Raw genomic sequence first — 23,357 nt, forward strand, 5'->3', positions numbered from 1 at the left:
TGCAAAGGGTAAACTTAACAAGCATCAGAAGAATAATTAGAGGATAACTGGCTTCTGGTTTTCCAGTCCCCATGTGGACCAAGCCAGATGACAAGAGTTATAATCTGTGTACAGTGCTGAAGAAAAAACACAGACGAGACTGCCTTTAAAATATAACCTTTAACCAGAACAGAAAAAAACCAAAACACTATACTGTATATGAAATCAATTTGACACGAGGTAAATATAACTTTAATCCAGTGGGAAAAAACAATAAACCGCCCAAAAAAGTAAAATAGGAGAAATAAAAATGAAGAAAATCTCATTTATGATATCCTACACATCGACCACTGACTAAAATGAGATCCCTGCCCGATAAGGCCAATTCCGTTCAAGAACCTAGACCTATTAAACCCTAATGTGACCTACATCAAAATCCATGGAAAACAAAGGACTTTAACTTGATCTGTATCTGGACCAAAGTTCTTTCTATATTATTAACAATGTGTCTGTTTATTCTATATCAATGTATCTAAACAAACAACCTTTTCAACATGCTAAACAAACAACCTTTTCAACATGCAAACATATTATTCTCCTTAGCTCACTGTAACCTCATGTATTTTTGTTAGCCATTAAAAGGTATCACATCTACTAGATTACTTGGTTTCTCTCACTAAGAACAATCACACTCATTGTCTATGTCTCTGCACCATACCTAAAAACTGCTTTTATTCTTGCTATGTAGATATTATTGTTCTGTATATGTGGTTTGGATGTTCAAAATGTTCTACATATCCAAGGCTTACACCACCATTATGCATTTCCTACTTGGGAGAAATAAAACTGAATTCTCGATCCATCTGATGGACACAAGTGGCACGGAACAGACCACATTGACTGTAATGGGTTTGTTTCAGCTTCCAGGTATGTCCATCTGACTTAACGATGGAGCAGCACGATTAGTCAGACCTCATCTGGAATACTGTGTCCAGTTCTGGGCACCCCACTTTTAAAAAGACATAGACAAACTGGAGCAAGTTCAGAGAAGAGTTACCAAGATGGTGAGCGGTCTGCAAATCATGTCCTATGAGGAACGGTTCAAGGATCTGGGAATGTTTAGCTTGCAAAAAAGGGGGCTGAAAGGAGACTTAATAGCTGTCTACAAATATCTGAAGGGTTGTCACAGTGCAGAGGAATCAGCCCTATTCTTATCTGCACAAGGATGGGATGAAACTGAAAGGGAGGAGACAGATTAAAAAACTTTCTGACAGTGAGGGTGACCAATGAGTGGAACAGGTTACCACGGGAGGTAGCGAGTACTCCTTCAAAGAAGTGTTCAAACAGGCTGGATAAATATCTGTCTGGGATGATTTAGTGAATCCAGCATTGAGCAGGGGGTTGGAGCCGATGACCCTGGAAGTCCCTTCCAACTCTACCATCCTATGATTCATCACTCCGTAGAACGTACTTCCATTGGTAGCTGTCCATTGAAGGCTTTCCTTGCACCATTGTTGACGGGCTGATGCAATCCGTTTTGTGATGGATGACTTGCATGCAGGGTTATAACCTATATATCCACTAGCTTGCAATTTCCATCACAAACTATGGCTGACGCCTCCAAGAGTCTGCATCTTATATAGCATGGTTTAGGACATGCTAATAAGACACAATCCATTCTACTGATAGTGGTGTCCAAATACTTTTGGTAGGATAGTAAAATGTTTTTTATGTCTTTATATTTTGGTTATGTTTGCATTAAAGATAATCAATCAAAATGTAAGAAACGTTCTCTATGCAAAGAGTTTTTCTTATTTTAGGTGGATAAAAGCTGTAATACATGTCTATAGCTTCACCTGATTCATCAAGGAAGCAGGTGCTGAGAGGAAAATCCTTAGAGCAAAAAAATGAAATATATCACTATTCCTATAACAAATAGGGGATGTCAAGTGAGAATTTAATCAAGCATCGCATGTCTGCAGAAATGTAATCAGAACAAAATTGTTTAATTAGTATAAGTGTTCTCAAGCAGCTACAGAATTAAGAACTTAAACCCAATCTACTGTACATTCGCTTTTAATAATTTGCGACAAATTTACAGTATGTTACCTAGTAACTTGAACATTTTCTTCAAATAGTAGGTCTATTTAAATACATGAAGGACATGACAGAACTTCGTTGGGGTTACAGAGAAAACTTAGCTCCATAAAGCCCCAACTTGGTAGCATTGGCTACATGTGATCTTATGCAAAGGCATACCTTAAAGTGACCCTCCGGCCTGGACAGAGAAAGATGGCCACACCGGCATACCTGATCACCTGATGCACACTATGTATTAGTATGCATCATTAGCCTAAGACACTACACCTGCCTTGCTTAGTGCTGTCCACATCAGAAGCACTGAACAGTAAGATCAGCATGTAACATCTTAAACTATTAATGCATGCTAAGCACAATATGCATTAGGCAGGCAGAAAAGTGGCCATCTTTGTTTCTGCAGTCCTGAAGGATCACTCTGAAGCACATATGTCAAACTTAACGCCCGCTGGCCAAATCTAGCCCACCACATCCTTTTTCTGTGGTCTGAGGGCCAGACACAGAAGTACCAGCTCTCCATTTTCACCAGACGATGCAACCAGTGCTTGGCAGAGGCATCGGCACAGGGAGCAGTGCCATCTAGGATTCTGAGCTGTGGCATTAGACGTCCACACCGCTCTGTTCAGCAACTCACAGGTGGTGGCACTGCTCTGTCAGCTGTACCCATGCATCGTAACTACTCTTCCAAGGTAGGACGCTTAGTGCTAAAAAAGTAGAAGGGGCGGTTTTAAAGTACCGTGATTTATGGATTGCTACAGCACAAGACTAAAGCCAGAAATAGACACACTGACCATGGGAAAACGAGGTCAGATATCGGACCGGAAAACAAAATAAGTAGGCATTTTTAGAAACAAATTACATGTCAACCATTCATCTGAATACATGCGAATGGTTGGGCTTGTATTTTGTTTTGTGTTTATTGTTATTTTCAGAACATGATCAGTGGATAAGAATGGTGTGTGATACAGTGTCTCAGGTTATTTACCAATATGTTAAGGAGCAGTTACATTTATATACTCTTAGGGCCCATTTATGTGGCTGTAGGTGCTTTACATGCACCCACCGATGCAGTAAAAAAGCCTGAACTGCAAGCTAAGCCCCCGCCCTTTGTCATCAGCCAGCAATGGGAGGGGGTGGAGTGGGCAGAGCGGAGCTTTGCCCACATCCCACCCCTTCACATTGCAAACAGCAGCAAGGGGCGGAGAGGAGAAGAGATGGGGGGGGGGGGGAGGGAGTTTAGCAGTCATACTGCTAAACTCCCTCCCACCTCCCTTCTCCGGCCGCTGTCATCGGCTCCCATAGGAGTCTATGCAGCTGCCGCCACCGTCGTGAGAGCACCCAGTCAGGAGATTTTACACCACGGAAATACGCCCCTGTGCACTGATGTATTGTAAGCAAATGCATCAGAGGGGCAGCGTATATCAACCGGGCGTGAAAATATGCCCATATAAAAAAGCCCTTGGGCCGAATGCCCACGGCCAGATTTCGCTGCGGAATTCTTGGTCAGACACCCGCTGCGAATTCCGCAGCAATGTCCATCCATAGACATGCTGTGTTAAACGATTCTTCCCTGCCCATGAGCAGAAATCAACTGCAATATTCCACTTGCGGGGAAGAATCACAGCGGGTTCTATTTTGTGCGAAAAATCACACAAGCAGCTTCCTCTGCAGTCTCTGGGGGGGGGGGGGGGCGTCGGGTCTGGGTCCGCTGCGAGATTTCACAGTCGGTATCCCACCCGGCCGTGGACTTGAAGTCATGCAATTACAAACAAACGGTTCTTTGAAGGCAACAATATGCTGATGTAGCCTTTGTTGAAAAAGAGTTTGACACCCTTGCCTCAAGGCCGCTTTTAGGGTGACTACCCACTACGTTTTTTTTTCACTGCGAAATTCACGGTTTTTTTTCTGCAGGGGTCTATGGGACTTGTAATAAAATCGCGATCATGCAAAATCAGGATATTGCGCGATTGGGATTTTAACATTACAAGTCCCATAGACCCCTGCCGAAAAAAATAACGCTGCGAATTTCGCAGTGAAAAAAAAAAACTATAGTGGGTAGTCACCCTTACACGGGCAACTGGCATAATTTTCTCACGATGCGACAACGCTGCAAATCGCATATATGTGACACCCATGCTTTCCAATGGGTTCCTAGACATAAGCGATGTTTTGTAGGCTGTTACTTCACAAGGGAAAAAAAAAAAATCGCGGTATGCTCTATACAGATGCAATTTGTGATGCTTTAGCCCATGTTTCCCTATGGAGCCTTTCTTTCTGTTGCATCATGTGGTGTGATGCAACTTATTCTGTAGGGAGTCCTAATAATGAGCCCTAAAATAACACCTAGCTGCAAAAAAACCCCACAATACATCACCTAACAGGTGCTGTCCGCAAGACTTCTCTGCAACGCCGACACACTTTTCTGTAGTCTTCAGCCAGTGCTTCCTGGTCAGAGGTTCATATATCCAGCCTCCAGGAAGCGCTGGTTCTGACTGGATCTCGAGCACCGTGGCTCAGACAATCACTGGAGGAGAAGTTTTTGAAACCTACGACCAGGAAGCACTGGCTGAAGACTAGAAAGAGGTATGCCGCAGCTGCAGTGGAACAGACAGCGCCTGTCAGGTGATGTATTTTTTTTTGTTTGTTTGGTTTTTTTTAATACTAGGGTTTGTTTTCGGGATAGAGATTATATTTTAAGCCCCACCATAATCCCAGCATCCAATCCGTGAGGGGAGCTGAAACAAATTTTTTTTACTTTGTATTGACTTTAATGTGATCGCCAATCACGTGACAGAGAGTTGGGGGGCTCCAGGTATGGAGCTGTCATGTCCTCAGTCCACAAGACTTTAATCCCCAGAGGAAGCGTGTTTTTACAGCCCTGGGGATGAACCCCTTCCCGCTCCAGGATGCACATTTACGTCCTGGAGCGTTGGGGTTAATCCCCAGGGTTGTAAAAAGGTGTTTAGTACAGCTGACACCCACGGTCAATAGCCCTTTAAATGCCGCGGTGAGATCGGGGGAGCCGTGCAGGTGTCATGGCTGCCGGGGGCCTTCTGAAAGGCCCCAGGGCTGCCTATCAAAATGCAATATGACGTCATGCTATAGCATTATGTCATACTGCAGGAGCGATCAAAGTATTGCATATTGTAGTCTCCCCGGGGAACTTAAAAGTAAAGTTAAAAAACAGCAGAAAATAATTGAAAAAATTAAATGTCTTTGAAAAAAAGAAAAAAAAAAAAAAGGAGTAGTATAGTAAAAAAAAACAAAAAAAAAAACCTATACAAGTTATATATCACAATCGTACTGACCCATAGAATAAAGTTATCATGTCATTTTTGTTGCAGCTTGTGTGCCGTAGAAACAAGACGCACTAAAAGATGGCGTAATGTCTTTTTTTCATTTTACTCCATTTAGAATTTTTTAAAAGTTTGTCAGTACATTATATGGTACAATACATAGCACCATTGAAAAATACAACTCGTCCCGCAAAAAACAAGCCCTCATACAGCGATGTCGATGGATAAATAAAGGAGTTATGATTTTTTTAAAGAAGGAGGGGGGGGGGGGTGGAGAACGAAAATAGAAAAAAAAACAAAAGCCGCGTCATGGAGGGGTTAAAACCCAGCAAGCCAGGATGTAAAAATACTATGGGGTGGTCACTAAGGGGTTAATTAAACCATATTGAGAAAATGATTGTCAGCCCAAAGTACATGCATTTAAGTAAAAGAACAATTGTCCCCCAAAAGTGCCCATAGCATTTGTTTTCTTTGCAGATCATGATAACATTCGGATAATGATAAGCGTGCCCATAGAGTAATCACTGCATGCCCTTATCTCAGGGGATTCTATTCAAGCATCCACCCTTATTTCCAATGTGTGCGTGAAAAAAAATTGTATCACACGTGCATGCTATGGGATTTTCGTGCAATGCGTTTTATCATTAAAAGTATCGGAACAACATGCGATTTCTTTTACATGTGCATGAAAAAATCTTAAGTACAGTGATGTGATGCATTCTTTTCCCAAGACACCTTGTAATTGCAGATAAATTGAAGGTTCAATTATTTCAGAGAGCAATTGCAGTCACATCTATAAATAAAGCCTTAGGCCTTATTTACACAACCATATATAGGCTGCTAATTTGAAAAAAAAATTGCCCAAAAATCACGACCATGTGAGACATTGGATTCCAATGGATTCATTCATATGACTGAAATGAATTCTGGACACAAAAAAATTGCATCGGGAAAAATAGCACGTTTTATACGCTGCTTCCCTATCTTTTGCTAAGATACGCAGGAAGCTCCAATGAACTTCTATGAAAGCAGAAAAAAAAGGGAGGTGGTGGGGGTTAGCTGTGTCTAAGGGCTATTTCAGACGACCGTATATCGGCTCGGTTTTCACGCCGATCCGATCTACGATGTCCTTGTCTGCAGGGGGAGGAGGATGGAAGAGCCAGGAGCATGAACCGAGCTCCCGCCCCCTCTCCGCCCCTCTCCACTATTTGCAATAGGAGGGGGTGATACGGGGGCGGAGTTAAGTCCCAACGCTCAGCTCCACCCCTCCCGCCCCTCCCATTGCAAATAGTGGCTAGGGGCAGGGAAGGGGTGGGAGCTCAGTTCCTGCTCCTGGCTCTTCCATTCCCCCCCCCCTGCAGACAAAGACACCGTATATCGGCTCGGCGTAAAAAAACGTGCTGATATACGGTCGTCTAAATAAGTCCTAACGCTGGGAAAAGACAGCTAGCTCCATTTACGCATCAGCAGTCATCCTGAGGATTTCTGTCAATCGAGGGATTTCCGCTCTGCAACAAATGTTTTTGCTGATACGCAGCAGCCGCCTGTGTGCACGGCTGAAAATACTCGGTCTGTCAAGGGGTTCACTCGCCTCTGGATCGCCGACCTCTCCAGCTGGAAATGCAGAAAACACTCAGGAGATGAGGATTCTCTTTTAAATCTGGTGCCTGCCAGTTTTACTTTGTATCACAACAAATGTGCAGCATACACAACAGTTGATATAAATGTCCATTATCACTCCACCTGGATGTGAGTCCTGGCTTGTCATCTCTGTCAGACTCAAGGCCTTCACTCTAGGTATGAGTTTGGGGTCATCCTCCGTGACAAACTTGAGGCCTTTGCTGGTCCAAATTGGTCCTCCAGCCTAACAGCCCTTCTAGCTCCTCTCTCTAAGTGTGCCAGGAAATGAGTCTCTTGTATTAGTTCCTGCCACACCCCCAAGCTCTTAGCCCTTTCCTTTAGTACAAAAAGGCCTTTCTGCAGGCCTCTACAGGCCCTTCTGTGTACTGCATGTCTATAGCTGCTAAAGTTCAGGACGCGATCGTGGCGATTCTTCATTCATGTGATTTTTTTTATGGAGCGTATGGGGGAAAGTAAAAAACACATACAGTCATGTGAAAGAAGCCTTAGGCCTTATTCACATGACAGCATATACACAGCTATTTAGCCGCATCAAAAAATCACCCAAAAATTGTGACCATCTGAAGCATTGGATTCCAATGTATTCTTTCAGGTGAGTGACTTTTAGGCACGTAAAAAAATAATGCCGCGAAAAATAGTACATCGACGACCGTTTTCGGTTGCTGATTTTATGCACCATGTCAAAAGATAGGACTTGCCCTTTTTTTTGCTGAGATACTCAGGAAGCTCCCATAGACTTCAATGGAAGAAAAAATAAAGGGAGGGGGAGGGGGAGGGGGTTACTCGGGAAAAGAAGACAGCGGGCTCATTCTGAGGATTTCTGCCGATCGATGGATTTCCGCGCTGCAGCGTATTTTTTTTGCAGATGCGCAGCAGCCGGCCATGTGAACAGCAGAAAATACACGGCAAAAGATCAAGCCTTGATCGCAGCTATTCTGCATGCGATTTTACGGCGCGTACGGGCGACCATAAAAATGCATACGGTCATGTGAAAGAATCCTTAGTCAGAAGGTGGCCAAAAGAGTGTCCTTTTGCCCTTTCTGGCTTGCATATATCAACCTACAATGTGTGTACGATGCTATAGCATTCACCAGAATGCATTCAAAAAAATATATATATGTTATACATTTTCTTAACATGGAAGTCTATGGGTGATGCCCATACAGAAACATCCTTCACCCACAGGCTACTGTGGCATTTGCTTGAGTTTGTTGTCATGTAAAGCTCATGTTGTACACTATACATTAAATGGATGTCATAACCTGCACCTGTTAGACATTCATGAAAGCCTGTTTAACATAGGACGACGTGTGCCTAAAGTGCAGCATGCATGGTCACCCCTCACTACTACTGAGTGATGATGAGTGACGCGAAAGTGACATCACCTCACCAGCCGTAGCAGTGGTGCTTGGTAGCGGTGTGGGGTGCCAGTGCACACTGCGCTTTTGGGACTGGCAGCACACAGTATTACTAGGTGAGAAGAGGTCACACCCCTCCATTCACTGTGAATAGGAAGTCATTTATAGATGAACCACCCATTGTTAAGGGCGGATACCCACTGGCGTTTTTTTTTCTCCACTGCGCTGCGAGAATAAAGGAAGAGTCTCGCAGCGCAGTGCGAGACAAAAATGGCATTGCCAGTCTTTTCAATGGGGCCAGCGGCAGCAGCGCTAGCCCCATTGAAAAGAAGTGGAGAATGCCGCGGACTTCCACCACAGCTGTGACCGCAGGGATGAAAGTATCCTCTGCCACAGCTGTCACAGCTGTGGCAGAAGTGCAGCATGCTATCCCATTGTTTTCAATGGGATTGGCGCTGCTGCCAGTCCCATTGAAAGCAGTGATTTGGTTAGCAAACCCTGCAGTATGATTTTCGGGGAAGGGCTTAAAATATAAGCCCTTCCCTGAAAATCATCAATAAGTGGTAAAAAAAAAAATTACTCACCTCTCCGCCGCTCAGACGCATCCTCTGGCTGGCTCCCCGACACTGCTGTCCAGCACTTTCAGCAGGCGGGGATTTAAAAATCCCCGCCTCCTGAAATGGCTGTGCTGATTGGCTGAGGGCTCAGCCAATAGCTCCTATGACAGCTGTGGCAGAAGTCTGTGGTATTCTCCCTATGTTTTCAATGGGGCTAGCACTGCTGCAGCTGACCCCATTGAAAACACTGGCGATATGGCGGTTGTATTTCTTGCGCTGCGAGGCGAGAGTTTTCACGTGCTCTCACAGCGCAAGAAAGAAAACATCGCCAGTGGGTGTCGAACCTTACACTGAGGAAGAACTCGCTTGCTAGTTGTTTCAGTAAACCAAAACGAAGCGACTAGCAACTCCTGTTGGGTTCCCTTGTTTTGGCGATTTTACAGCCAATAGTTGCTCTGTGTAAAAGTATTGTAAGAGCGGCTTCAGATGGACGTATTTGTATGTGCAATATGTAGAGAATAGAACTCATTGATGTCAATGGGTTCTTTCACATTAACAATTTTCTCTTGCGCTTCTCTCTCAACGTTTCAGTTGTGCGCCAAAAAAAAAATAGGACCTGCTCTATTTTCCTGCATATTTGCACACCAAAGGGCCCCGCAGTAGTCTTTTGCAGGTGCGCAAATGCATGCATGATACACGAGGGGATGCGCAAAACAATGTGCAAAACCGCAGGGAAAAGAACATATCTGGACCTAATTAGGCTAAATAGCCTTTTAAATCAGGGTGGGGCCCTGCGTGTGCAAAAAGTACAGTTCTAGGCACAGACATGCATGCAAATCAACCTTGCTCACTGTGGAAATACGTTGCGCTGAAACGTGCGTACTTCTGAATACATTAGTCTGAAGAAGCCCTAAATCTGTATTCAGTGGCAGCTGCGGGAAGCTACTATACCAGCATCACAGCCAGTAGCTTAGTACCAGGCTATGCCTATAGTACTCGGCTGCCCGGTCTCTATGGTAGGTACGGTACTGCCTATGTGCTATTTGTTTGGAACATATGCTTCCCATATGTATCAGCATCTCCACGCCATGGCTGGGATGACAGACACAGTATCCATCATAATTTGAGTAGTGGAAGCATTAAAAATTATAGCCGATTAGTGAAATGTTTCCTGTTTGTTCTTCGCCAAGACAGGGCTCCAGGGCAGAGATCTAACTTGAAGTTTCCGAACGCCAGAATACACAGAAGATGTTCCAGAGACTCAGGATAAATGCTATTTTTTGTTGCCAACAAGGAGATATTGACAGTGGAAATATGAAACTAATAACTCATAAAGGAGGCTGTTTTGAAGCGTAGCTAATAAATAATGTAGCTAACGGCTGGGATATCATTCAGCAGGCTGCATTTATGCTCTGCGCACACTAGGCGGGGAGTGCCTTGTTATTAACATCTCTGGATATAGTCCTCTTGCTGCGGCTGCTTGCAGAGATATGAAGATTGGAAGATGGGCAGTAGAAAATATATTTACCATCTTTACACACAAATTTCTATTTAGTCTCAGTTGAAAAATATCTGCAATATCTAGCGGTAGGAAGCCAGCTAAAAGAATAGACAAAATTTTATTTATGAGAGCGGCTCAATATATTTGCATAGTGTTTAGTTTCGCAATGCAAATTTCTAGGGCTCAAAGAAGTAGTCACCAAACCTGGAAATATGACAAGGGTGTATTTTAGATATGGAGCCATTGTCATTGTCTATGGGTCAAGATTGGTTTTATCCCGACTCTCCATAATACAGACACTTCAACATTTACAAATAAGGGATGTGCCGCTATACAGGGATAGGCCCATATACAGATCACATGGGTTAGATGATGTTAAATGAGATGCCTTCCTGTTTATGGACGTCACTTGTGACATTCCGTTTCAGGGCATCTCATTGGCTGCAGAGTTCACGTGAGTAAATAGCGTCATCACTGTTGTAGCCAATGTCCACAAACACTGGCCAGGAGAATGGAAGCGGCGGTGAGCGGAGTCCTGAGTTTTAAGTTTTTGGTTACTTTTTTAGAAATGTATTTCCTCTCCACTACCAACAAAGTTTTATGTTTAATCTGTTTTTCTTGAATTTTTCACATAAAATATTCATTATCAAGTGAGTCTCGCAGGACTATATTAAAGAACAGCAATAAAGAATATAACATGTAACACATACATTCGTAAATGTCTGCGGGACATAACCTGCAGATAGCTTCCTGCAACTATCACAAAGTACAGTAACAGTGAGGAAAGCAGCCAGTGATCCACAGGTCACATTCTGCCAATTAATGAAAAGGATGGCTAATATGGCTAATAGAGATGAGCGAACGTACTCGTTTCGAGTAATTACTCGATCGAGCACCGCGATTTTCGAGTACTTCCGTACTCGGGTGAAAAGATTCGGGGGGCGCCGGGGGGCGGGGGAGGCATGGCGGAGCGGGGGGGGGGTAGCAGCGGGGAACAGGGGGGAGCCCTCTCTCTCTCCCTCTCCCCCCCCACTCCCCGCTGCAACCCCCCTCTCACCCACGGTGCCCCCCGAATCTTTTCGCCCGAGTACGAAAGTACTCGAAAATCGCGGCGCTCGGGTGAAAAAGGGGCGTGGCCGAGTAGATTCGCTCATCTCTAATGGCTAACAATCCCATTGATGCAAATTAAATAGGAGACTGACGTCTTCCGTTTATGATGGTTAAGGCTGCATTCCCACGAACGTATATCGGCTCGGTTTTCACGCCGAGCCGATATACGTCGCCCTTATCTGCCGGGGGGGAGGATGGAAGAGCCAGGAGAAGGAACTGAGCTCCCGCCCCCTCTCTGACTCCTCTCCGCCCCTTTGCACTATTTGTAATGGGGAGAGGCGGGATGGGGGCGGGGCTAATTCTCAGAACTTAGCCCCGCCCCACCTCCTTTCATTGCAAATAGTGCAGAGGGGTGGAGAGGAGGCAGAGAGGGGGCGGTAGCTCAGTTCCTGCTCCTGGCTCTTCCATCCTCCTCCCCTGCACATGAGGAGGTTGTATATCGGCTCGGCGTGAAAACCGAGCCGATATACGTTCGTGGGAATGCAGTCTTAGGGAAAGAAAAAATAAAATATAGAAGAATTGAGGGGAAAGGGAGGGCGGGTGTGTGGGGGGGAAGGGGAAGAAATAAAAGAATTAAAAAATAAATAAGTAAATAAAATAAATAAATATGTTGATATCATAAGGGGAAATTAGTGCCTGACTAGGAACACCATCCACCCTGGGGTGTCCAAAATCCTTTTGGAGTCTAAACATAAGGCCTTAGGACTCTAATAGAACAAATTCTGAAACTCCACAGAAGACTCAAAGTCTATCTAAGGCTGCCATACAAAAATGTGTCAGCTTCCCTTGAGCGCGCCGCACACAGTTCCTCCATGTGGCATAGGTAAGACACTTCTTACTGCCATTCAGACATGGAAGGAACCTGTAGGGACTGCCAGTGGCGTGGAATGACTTCCCGAGAGGCTGCAAGGCAAAACCAGAGCAAGCCCTTTTTCTGTGAACCAATTGAGCTGGGAAGCATGGGAAGAAGAGCAACCTGTGGAGTACCAACAAAGTTTTATATTGCGGGAAATACCTTTAATATATGGATACATCAGTATTCCATTAGTATTTGCAACCATATTTGTATTCATGGGTATTCTATTCTACTGGGCAAAAACTAAACTGTTTCTGCCCAACAGAAAATAATACATATAAATGCAAATACTAATACATCCATACTGCAGACATTTAAAAAATATGTTGGTGTGAAATAAGCCTTACAGTCTGTGTGGTTACATGATGCTGCTGTCTAAGTCATCCAATTTAGAGTGCATTTACTTGGGTGATTTATTTGGGTCAGGTGATGTCACTACAATCAAGAACAGACTTCACAGACGGTGGCCATACTTTTCAATTCCCAGAGAATCATTTTAAGGCTGCAGAAAATGGAAGGATTGATTTATTTCCCATAAATTGTGTTAGGCTTGTTATATGAAATGCTGCATAACAAGGACATGTATTGCCACATTGTGTACAGAGACCAATCAGCCCTCATGATAAGTCTATTTTGAATAAATACTTCCATTTTCTCCTTCTGGCACTTTCTATCCCATGTGTAGGGCCATTTCGACAAGATTATTGTTCAAAATTCGCTCAAAAGCCATCTTTTGAGTGATAATCGTTGGACGTAAATATATCCATCTTTCAGTTTTTTGCCGAACCATGGATTTCAGTTCAGCTTGAAATCCATTGCTCAGCAGAACAGCTGATAAGATGGACCGCACGCTGTGCTCTGCCCAGGGAGACCTGATTACAGCTGATTACATTGTCTCAGCTGTAATTAGCTCAGCTGAACAAAGAGAATTTATTCAGAGAACAGCAGGTGGCCCTCTGAGTAAATTCAACTCCCACTGGCTCACGGGCTACTAATTGGTACTAATAGGCATTAGTACCAATTAACAGATTATGCACACTGATCGCTCAAAAGCCATCTTTTGAGCGATCATCTTTGTGTCTAAATCCACCTTAATAAAAGGTAAGTATAAATTTGCTGAGAAGTTCTGAACAATATGATTGCTTCTTCCATTACCATTTAAATCCTGCATCTATCTGCACATGTGCTGAACTACAATAGTGTATGCAGGACTTTTTTGTTGGGTAAAAATGCCAGACTGGCGCAGGAATCAAACAGACCCCATTATAGTCAACGAGTTCCATTTGGCATAGTTTGATTCTGTTATGAAACAAATCCATTTACCCAAAATATTCTGTTCTCCTGCTCCCATTACGGAACAGGAAAATAGACTCTCTAGCGCAGGTGGGAATTTAGCATTATCTCCACTGCCAATATAGAAGTCAAATACTCATTTGCTCAAAATGTCTCTATTAACTATGAAATGACCATGGTGAACACGTTAGGACTTTCTATTATTGAAATCAGATATAGTCATTTTGTGATTCCAAAAGTATGCAAAAATAAAGCAAGTAATGATTTATGAGGTCATCTATATATATAAAATTGAATGTATGCGTGTCTGTCTGTCTGCGTGTCTGTCTGTTTTTCCTTTATGCGCTACTACACCATTCATCTGATCGCCATGAAACTTTGGGAAGTTGTTGAGTACACTCCTGGGAAGATTATAGGCATAGTACATTTATGCTATGATAAATGGCGCGCGTGCGTGCGTCGTCGACAGTTACGACCCCCCCACGTAGATCGTTCGATTTCCATCATTGCCACTAATTCTCTCACTTCCCGATGTTGTAGAAACATGAAATTTGGCAGGAGTATTGACTATGTCATAAATATGAAAAGCTAATGGGTCCCAACTCGATTATTCAATTCTATACGCCAAAGAATTAGCGTCCAAATTTTACATACAGAATGTAATTTTCTCACATAGAAACTTGAAATTTGGCACGGGCATTGAATATGTCATAAATAGGAAAAGCTTATGGGTCCCAACTCGATTATTCAATTCTATGCGCAAAAGAATTAGCGTCCAACTTTTACGTACGGAATGTAATTTTCTCACATAGAAACATTAAATTTGACACGGGCATTGATTATGCCATAAATAGGAAAAGCTAATGGGTCCCAACTCGATTATTCAATTCTAAGCGCAAAACAATTAGCGTCCAAATTTTACGTACGTAATCTAATTCTCTCACTTCCTGATATATATAAATGAATGTATGTCTGTCTGTCTGTCCTTTATGCATTACTACACCATTCATCCAATTGCCATGAGACTTTGGGAAGTTGTTGAGTACACTCCTGGGAAGATTATAGGCATAGTATAACTATCCTATGATAGGTGGCGCGCGTACGAGCATCGTCGACAGTTATGCCCCCCAGACAAAGATCGTTTGATTTCCATCTCAAGCACGAAAGCAAAAGGCATTACGAGCAACGGGATGAGTGTTCAACCAGAAAATGATGCATCCGCCGAACGTTTCGCTTAACAATTGCTGGATATTGAGAATGCTGAGGTAACATGAAAGCTGCGCTGTGATTGGTTGCTATTTTTTATATTGCTGAGGCAGAATAAAAGTTGCGCTGTGATTGGTTGTTATTTCTCTTACTGCTGAGGTAACATGAAAGCTGCGCTGTGATTGGTTGTTATATTTTATACTGCTAAGGTAACATGAAAGCTGTGCTGTGATTGGTTGCTATTTCTTATACTGCTGAGGTAACATGAAAGCTGTGCTGTGATTGGTGGCTACTTCTTATACTACTGAGGTTGCATGAAAGCTGCGCTGCGATTCGTTGTTATATATTATACCACTGAGGTAACATGAAAGCTGCGCTGTGATTGGTTGCTATATATAATACCGCAGAGGTAACATGAAAGCTGCGCTGTGATTGGTTGCTATTTTTTATATTGCTGAGGCAGAATAAAAGTTGCGCAGTGATTGGTTGTTATTTCTCTTACTGCTGAGGTAACATGAAAGCTGCGCTGTGATTGGTTGTTATATTTTATACTGCTAAGGTAACATGAAAGCTGCGCTGTGATTGGTTGCTATTTTTTATATTGCTGAGGCAGAATAAAAGTTGCGCAGTGATTGGTTGTTATTTCTCTTACTGCTGAGGTAACATGAAAGCTGCGCTGTGATTGGTTGTTATATTTTATACTGCTGAGGTAACATGAAAGCTGCGCTGTGATTGGTTGTTATATATTATACCACTGAGGTAACATGAAAGCTGCGCTGTGATTGGTTGTTATCTAGATATATAAAAACGAATGAATGTATGTCTGTCTGTCTTCGCAGCAACGCGCGACGGGTAAGCTAGTATGTTTATATTTTATGAGTCTTAATCTCAGTTTATGCATATGCATTCACTTGCCAAACATACGTGGAGAAAATCATAAATGTCTGCAGATTTCTTCCACTACAAATTCATGCTGAGAACACACAATTTTGCCCTTCACCATGCCAAACAAGCCTACATTACTGCTTATCTCCTCACTATACAACAACCCGAAAAGACTGACACTTCTCACTCCCCATAAAATACAGCCTCCTATGACGGATCTCTGTGCTGAAGATCTGGCGACCTATTTCAAAGAGAAAATGGACAACATCCGTTAGCAAGCAACTTCCCATTCCCCGATTAGTGTTGATCCACTCCTCTCCTGCACCTCCTCTAGTTCACTCTCAGCATGCCACCCAACAACAGAAAAAGAAGTCTCCAGGCTACAATCTTCTTCTCCCCCTACTACCTGCATTAGGGACTCTTTTTCCTCTCATCTCTTTAAGTGTCTCCCCGGGTATTATCAGTCATCTTACAACAATATTCAACCTGTCTCTTTTTTTCAGGTATCTTTTCCTCCTCTTTTAGACATGCAATCATATTCCCGTTACTAATGAAAGTGTCTCTTGATGCGACTTGTGCTATTGAGCCATCTCTTCTCTCTGCTTCATCCTGGAACACCTGGTCTACTCTTGTCTAAAGCTATCTCTCAGATAACTGTCTCCTCGACCCATTACAGTCTGGTTTTCACTACTATAAAATAGCTCTTACTAAAGTGTCAAAGCAATCTTCTGACAGCTAAATTAAATGGCGACCACTCTCTAGTGATTCTACTGGATCTCTCTGCAGCATTCGATTCCATAGATCACCAAATTCTCCTCAGTAGGTTCTGCTCTAATCGGCCTTAGGCTGCCTTCACACGAGCGTATATACACACCTATTTACCGGCATACAGTATATACGCTGGGCCAGGTGAATAGATGCATTGGATTCAATGCATTCTATCAGATGGCCAGCGTATATATGCAGGTAAATAGCTGCATATATACGCTCATGTGAAGGCAGCCTTAAGGACACTGCACTTTCGTAGTTTTCCTCCTACCTTTCCTACCACTTGTTCAGTGCATCATTCTCTTTCTTTTTTTCTTTCCTTGTTTTTGGGGTTCTTCAGAGTTCGGTTCTCGGTCCTCTCCTCTTTTCCATCTACGTGGCCCCTATTGGGCAAACTATTAGTATATTTGGGTTTCAATACCATCTTTGCACTGATGATACCCAATTATATACTCCTTCCCATGACATTATACCTTTGCTCTTACAAAACGCCAGTGATTGTCTGTCCGCTGTTCCTAATACTATGTCATCTCTATCTAAAAATGAATGTCTCAAAAACGGAACCTCTTGTGTTTCCGCCATATACTAACTGACCTTAACCTGATATCTCCATCTCAGTCTGTAGCACTACCATAGCTCCTTGGCAGCACGCCTGCTGTCTTGGGGTCATATTTGATTCTGACCTTTCCTTCATTACCCAAATTCAGTCACTTACTTGTCCATGTCCCCTGCACCTTAAAAACATCTCCAAAATCTGCCTTTTCCTCGCTGTGGAGATATCAAAAACTCTTACTGTCACCCTTATCTGCTCTCGACTTGATCACTGCAACTCCCTACTGACCGGTCTTGCTCTCACTGATTGTCTCCTATCTAATACATCCTGAATCAAGCAGCCAGGCCCATCTTTTTACACCAATGTCTCCACCCTGTGCCAGTCACTGCAAATATAGAATACAATTTAAAGTAATCAGTCTCATCTATAAGGCTTTCCATAATGCTTCAACACCCTATATCTCCTCCCTCACCTCTGTCTATCACCCTATCTGTGAACTCCGCTTTTCTAATGACCTTCAACTAAATTCTTCTCTAATCCAAACGTCCTACTTCCACCTCCAAGATTTTATCTGAGTTGCATCAGTTCTCTGAAATTTGTGACCACAGACAATCAGGCTAATTCCAAACACAAAAACCTTTAAGTGTGCCCTAAAAACATATCTTTTTAGGGAGGCCTAACATAATCCCTTATCTTCTCTATCTATCCCACTTCTACACTTTCACCTGAAACCTGAGCACCCTACACACCTCATTGTACCTCTTATCTGTTTTTTCACTAACATGGCTGGTGATCCACTCACCAGCTTTATCTATATATATAAAGGTGAAAGCCCTCTCTGACTGACTGACTGACTGACTGACTCACTGACTTGCCACTAATTCTCTAACTTCCAGCTGTCGTAATAACATGAAATTTGGCAGAGGATTCTTTAGGTCCTAAATAGGAAAAGTAAAGGGGTTACAACTCGATTATTCAATGCTAATTGCAAAAGTATTGGCACCCCTATGTAAGGTACCTAATCTAATTCTGTAACTTCCTGGTGTCGTACAAACATGAAATTTGGCACGACCATTCTTTAGGTCCTAAATAGGAAAAGAAAAGGGGTCTTAATTATTCAATGTTAATTGAAAAAGTAAGTGCACCCCTATGCAATGTAACTTCCCAGTGTCCTACAAGCGTGAAATTTGGCAAGAGTATTCTTTAAGTTCTAAATAGGAAAAGTAAAGGGGTCAGAACTCAATTATTGAATGCTGATTGCAAACATAAGTGAACCCCTATATAATGTAACTTCCCAGGGTCGTAGAAGCATGAAATTTGGCACGAGTATTCTTTAGGCCCTAAATACGAAACGTAAAGCTGTCACAACTCGATTATTCAATGCTAATTGCAAAAGTAAGTGCACCCCTATGTACTGTAACTTCCTAGTGTTGTACAAGCGTGAAATTTGGAACAATCATTCTTTTGATCCTAAGGGAGTAGAGTGGGAGGGATGGCACATTCTGCAGAGGGACATCGGTACATGCAGCCTGAGGACAATCTAACACTTCTCTATGAGTATACATATTTTATTCTTCGGTTCCTCTAAAGTAACTTTGACTTCATAAAATTTTCCATGCAAACAACACATAAACACCTGTATCAAATTAACTTGGGTGAAGGTGGGTATGTCAGCTAGTGTATGTATATATGTATTGCGCCCTATGTCTAAACTTCCTTATAGTCTATTTGCTCTTGTTCAAGATGTGCATTAGCTTATTACTGCATGTATGATCTATCTTGTGTATGTTTTCTCTAATTTATAAAGCGTTGGTGCTATATAAAGATTTTTATTATTACCTTCCAGCAGCACGGAGTTAGAGCAGGTACTGCAACTAAAGAGGACCTGTCAGGTTCTTTGACAAGTGGAATAGGCTGCATTCTTTTACAACCTGCTGCTCAATTCCTTTTTTTTTTTGTCCACTCCCATTTACTTACAATCGCTCCTGTTATTATTATTATGGAGCTTGATACTAGTCTTTTTTATGTGGGTAGTCTCCGCCACAGGGAAAGGTAAAGTCCCCTAGTGAAAGCACCAAGTCATGACTAACTCCTAGAGTGATGTCACATTGTGATGTTTTCTTGGCAGACTGTTTTTGCAGGGTGGTTTACCGTTACCTTCCCCAGTCATCTTTTACCCCTAGCAAGCTGAGTACTCTTTTTACCGACCTCAGAAGGATGAGTCAATCTTGAGCCAGCTACCTGAACCAAGTGCGGATTGAACACACAACCTTCAGGTCATGAGTGAGAGCTTAGGACTACTTTTTTGCTGCCTTAACAATCTCTGCTACAGAGTGTCAATCAAATATCTGCTTTCTCAACTCCTTTTTGAGCATAGGTCATCAATAAAAAAAAATCCCTGAAGTCCCAGACAACCTCCCAGTAAGTTGTAAATTTGCAAAATGCCTGGTACTGTGCAAAGTAAAAGGCTATGTCCCTTGTTTTTGTGACTGATGGTGCAGTAGGAAGGAACTCCATGGCCAGCAAATGATGTGGGAAGAAAACTTGAAATAGTTTAATACAACTTTTTATGCTACTATCACCCAAAAAGTTTTGACGCTCTGCTCAATATTAACTTGCATGACTTTCTATATACTTTTTCTGCATATTTAAGTAATGAGTGACCTCTATGAGACCTCATCTGAAAGTCACAGCAGTACTCAAATACCACCTTCTCATCGGTTTCAATTTGTCACATAATTACAGCCATGCATAAAATGAATACACAGCCACTTCCGAAAAAAACTATATGTTAAAAAAATGTGTGGCAGTAGGGAACATTTCAAGCACGACCATGAGCACAATCACAGAATTTAGCATTACTGAATCTTTTTTTAATGTGATGCATCAGGGAAAGGAACACTTAAAATATGTCTTCCTCTGGCAGAAGATTCATATCATTATACGCCATCAATTATTGATGTTTATTGAAAGAGAAATGCAGGCTTATACGTGTTTAATTAATAGCGCAAATTCAAGACATAGAAATTGATGCAAGGCTGCTTGTGTTTCCAGAAGGTAATGTTGAAAGATCAAACCATCTCTTACACAGGGATCAATTAAAGAGAGGAGCTGAATTTCTAATGGCTTCTCCACAGGAGAAACTATCATTGTTCAACTGGTGTCAGCCCAAGAGAAAATTCCCTTTGTTATTTATACTTTGCTTCCTGCCGTATATTATATGGAGCGGTGTGGAAACAAAGTGACAGTATGTTGTATTCTTACCATGTTCATGGCGATAACTCTGCCTAAAATGTAGATAAATAAAACGAATGCAATTATATTTCCAATGGCTGGCTGGGTAATTTCTACTATCCTTTATTTTAGAGGAACGTTTACTTTATTAAAGAGGGTTTATTCACAACTATCATTTCTTTAAAACCAAAAATAATTACAAAATCTCCAACAATCCTCAAAACAAGCCATTCGGTTCCTCCACTTCTATCCAATAGTAACTTTTTTTCATATTTCTTCCTTCCTTCAAATACAATAGGGAAGACGGATGGGGTATAAATGGGAGCTAATGGGAATAAATGCACAATCTGAAACAATTCGTCCCCTACAATTTGTAATCCTGGTGTTATTCCACCATGTGTGATAGCACCCATAAGCCTCTTTTACACGAAAGTCATTTTGATGCAGAGTAGGTAAATGTAAGGTTCCCTGGTGCAAGCACCGAGTCATGACTGACTCCTAGGGTGATGTCATATCGTGACATTTTCTTGGCCGACTGTTTTTGCGGGGTGGTTTGCCATTGCCTTCCCCAGTCATCTTTACTTCCCCAGCAAGCTGGGTACTCATTTTACTGTCCTTGGAAGGATGGAAGGTTGAGTCAACCTTGAGGTGGTTAACTGAACCATGCAGGGATTGAACCTGCAACCTGCAAAAAAATTGCATTTAAAAGAACTTATGATTTCCTATGGGTTCTTTCATATTTTTTGGTGTGCTGAAAAAAAATGCATCAAGATTTCTTTCCATCAAAAGACAGGACTTGTCCTATCTTTTGACAGCACAACACCAGCAGCTCCATAGACTCCTATAGGACACTATGTGAACCAGCCAGCAAAAGGAGGGAGTTTTACACTGCAGGGATGAAGGTAATCCCCGTAGAGATGAAGGGAGTCCCCACGGGGATTCCCTTCATCCCTGCCACCAGAACAATGAAAGGCATCCCGTAGGGATGAAGGAAGTTCCTGCAGCGATGACTTTCTTTGTTCTGGCAGCCGAGGGATTTCGGGGCTGCGGCGTCAGTGCACTGCAAAACACTGCAGCCGGCCATGTAGACTTGCGAAAAATAGCCGTGACTTGATTGTGCCTATTCTTCGTTCACGTGATTTAGTGCTCCAATAGCCACAATTTTTTAGCATGGCTATGGGAGCGCTAAAATGACACTCATGTTTTATTGCAATCAAATTGCCTCATGTGAATGGGGCCTTAGCTTTCAGACGATTGTTTTTAAGCTCACTATTTCGTATATGTTTTGCGGACCACAATATGGAGCTAATGTAAATCTATGCATCTATTCACATGGCCATATTGTTCACTGTCATATTTTAAAAACACAGCATGACCTATTTTTTTGCTTTTTTGCCTCTATGTTGCTATGCTTTTCTATTGGGCAAACACGGAGCAGTATTTGACAATTAAAAAGATATATACAGAGGCAAAAGCTGATGACATACGGTTGTATTGTCATCTGAAACCCGTCAGTCATAAGGATCCGTATTATGGACGTGTTTCAATACGCTTGTCTGAAACTGGACTTATAGTGTTTCCTATGAAGGGGGCGAAGAGGGGGTGGAAGTCATGCTGCTAAACCCCCTCCCACCTCCCTTCTCCGGCAGCTGTCATAGGCTCCGATAGGAGTCTATGGCAGCGGCCATATTCTGGCTGGGAAAGATAGTTCCAGGACTATCATTCCTGCCTGGCGTTAAAGCGCCAGGTGCTATCTTGGACGGCCGAGCACTTTTATGTGCAGGAAAGGTCCATCTGATCTGATGCATTGGAATCCAATGCATCAGACAGTAGCATATATCGTCCGGCCGTGAAAACGGTGGCCGATATATGCTCATGTGAACAAGCCCTTAGCGATTTTCTGTTAATATGAGATCCCGGTAAAGATCACAGTATAGCGGCATGAACATTTCCTGACAGAGTAGATATTATTTAATTATTCATCAAGGAATAAATTCAACAATGTAATACAAAGAGAAAGGTTAATAATCAGAGCACATAGAAGAAAACACTTCCTCCTTACTTTCCATTGATGACACCATCTGGGTTCAGCATTGGAACAATCTTGAAAATAAACATTTCTCTGAGGATCTGTGCAATAGGGTCACTGCTAGTGAGAAACTCCAACGTGCCCTTCATCACCCAACTTGCATTACTCTCACCTGGGTGCACACGAGCTGTAAGTACTATGTACTGCCGACCACCTGCAACAAGACACATTGAGACATGCAGTTACTTTCTGCAATACGACAAATTTAAAAATAACACTAAGTGCGCACCTATATGTCACGTCTAATTTTATTTTACTATATAATCTGATTTAGTTATAAATCATAAAAAAAACTTTCCACACGGGAGAGAATATTCCGCTACTTCATTGTGGATTATGTGCTTCTTGAAAATAGCAGAATCCTGCCAACAATCACGAATCAAAATACACAGTTAGGCTTTATTCACATGAGCATGAAACGCTGGCCAAAAATGACAACCATCTAAATCATTGGATTTCAATGCATTTGTTCAGATGAGCGATTTTTTTTTGGTGCGTAAAATCGGCCAGCTAGAAAAAATAGCGCATACGGTGCGCATTCCAGGCGGACGCTTTTACGCTGACTGTAAAATATAAGTCTGGACCTATCATTTTCCTGAGTATGACGGATGGTCCCATAGACACCTAAAAGAAGGAGGTGGGAGGGAGTTAAGCAGTGGCTCTGCTAAACTTCCTCATATTTCTCTCCCCCTCCCTGCCCCTTGCTGGCTGCTGGCAAAGGAAGGGGACGGGATGGGGCAGGAGATTAGCACACAAGCTCGAGCGAGCATTGCCCTTAGCTAGTAGCTCGTTCATCACTATTCCAGAACTATCTTCTGGCCGGAATACGGCAGTGGCTTCCATAGACTTCTATGGGAGCCTATGGCAGCTGCCAGATAAGGGAGCTGGGAGGAATTTTAGCAGCATGTCTGCTTAACTCCCACCCCCTTCCCTC

At 42.6% G+C, this 23,357-nt stretch overlaps 1 protein-coding gene across 1 annotated transcript in view; it reads right to left on the reverse strand.

Moving 5' to 3' along the window:
* Positions 1 to 23,357, reverse strand: part of AGBL1 (AGBL carboxypeptidase 1) — a 602,072-nt gene that overhangs the window by 354,935 nt on the left and 223,780 nt on the right. Inside the window, exon 19 of the mRNA XM_066589394.1 lies at positions 22,397 to 22,577. Coding sequence (XP_066445491.1) covers positions 22,397 to 22,577 — 181 coding nt within the window. The remainder of the gene's footprint in view (positions 1 to 22,396; positions 22,578 to 23,357) is intronic.

The sequence above is a fragment of the Eleutherodactylus coqui genome, chromosome 2 (assembly GCF_035609145.1).
Source record: "Eleutherodactylus coqui strain aEleCoq1 chromosome 2, aEleCoq1.hap1, whole genome shotgun sequence".
Taxonomy (NCBI): Eukaryota; Metazoa; Chordata; class Amphibia; order Anura; family Eleutherodactylidae; genus Eleutherodactylus; species Eleutherodactylus coqui.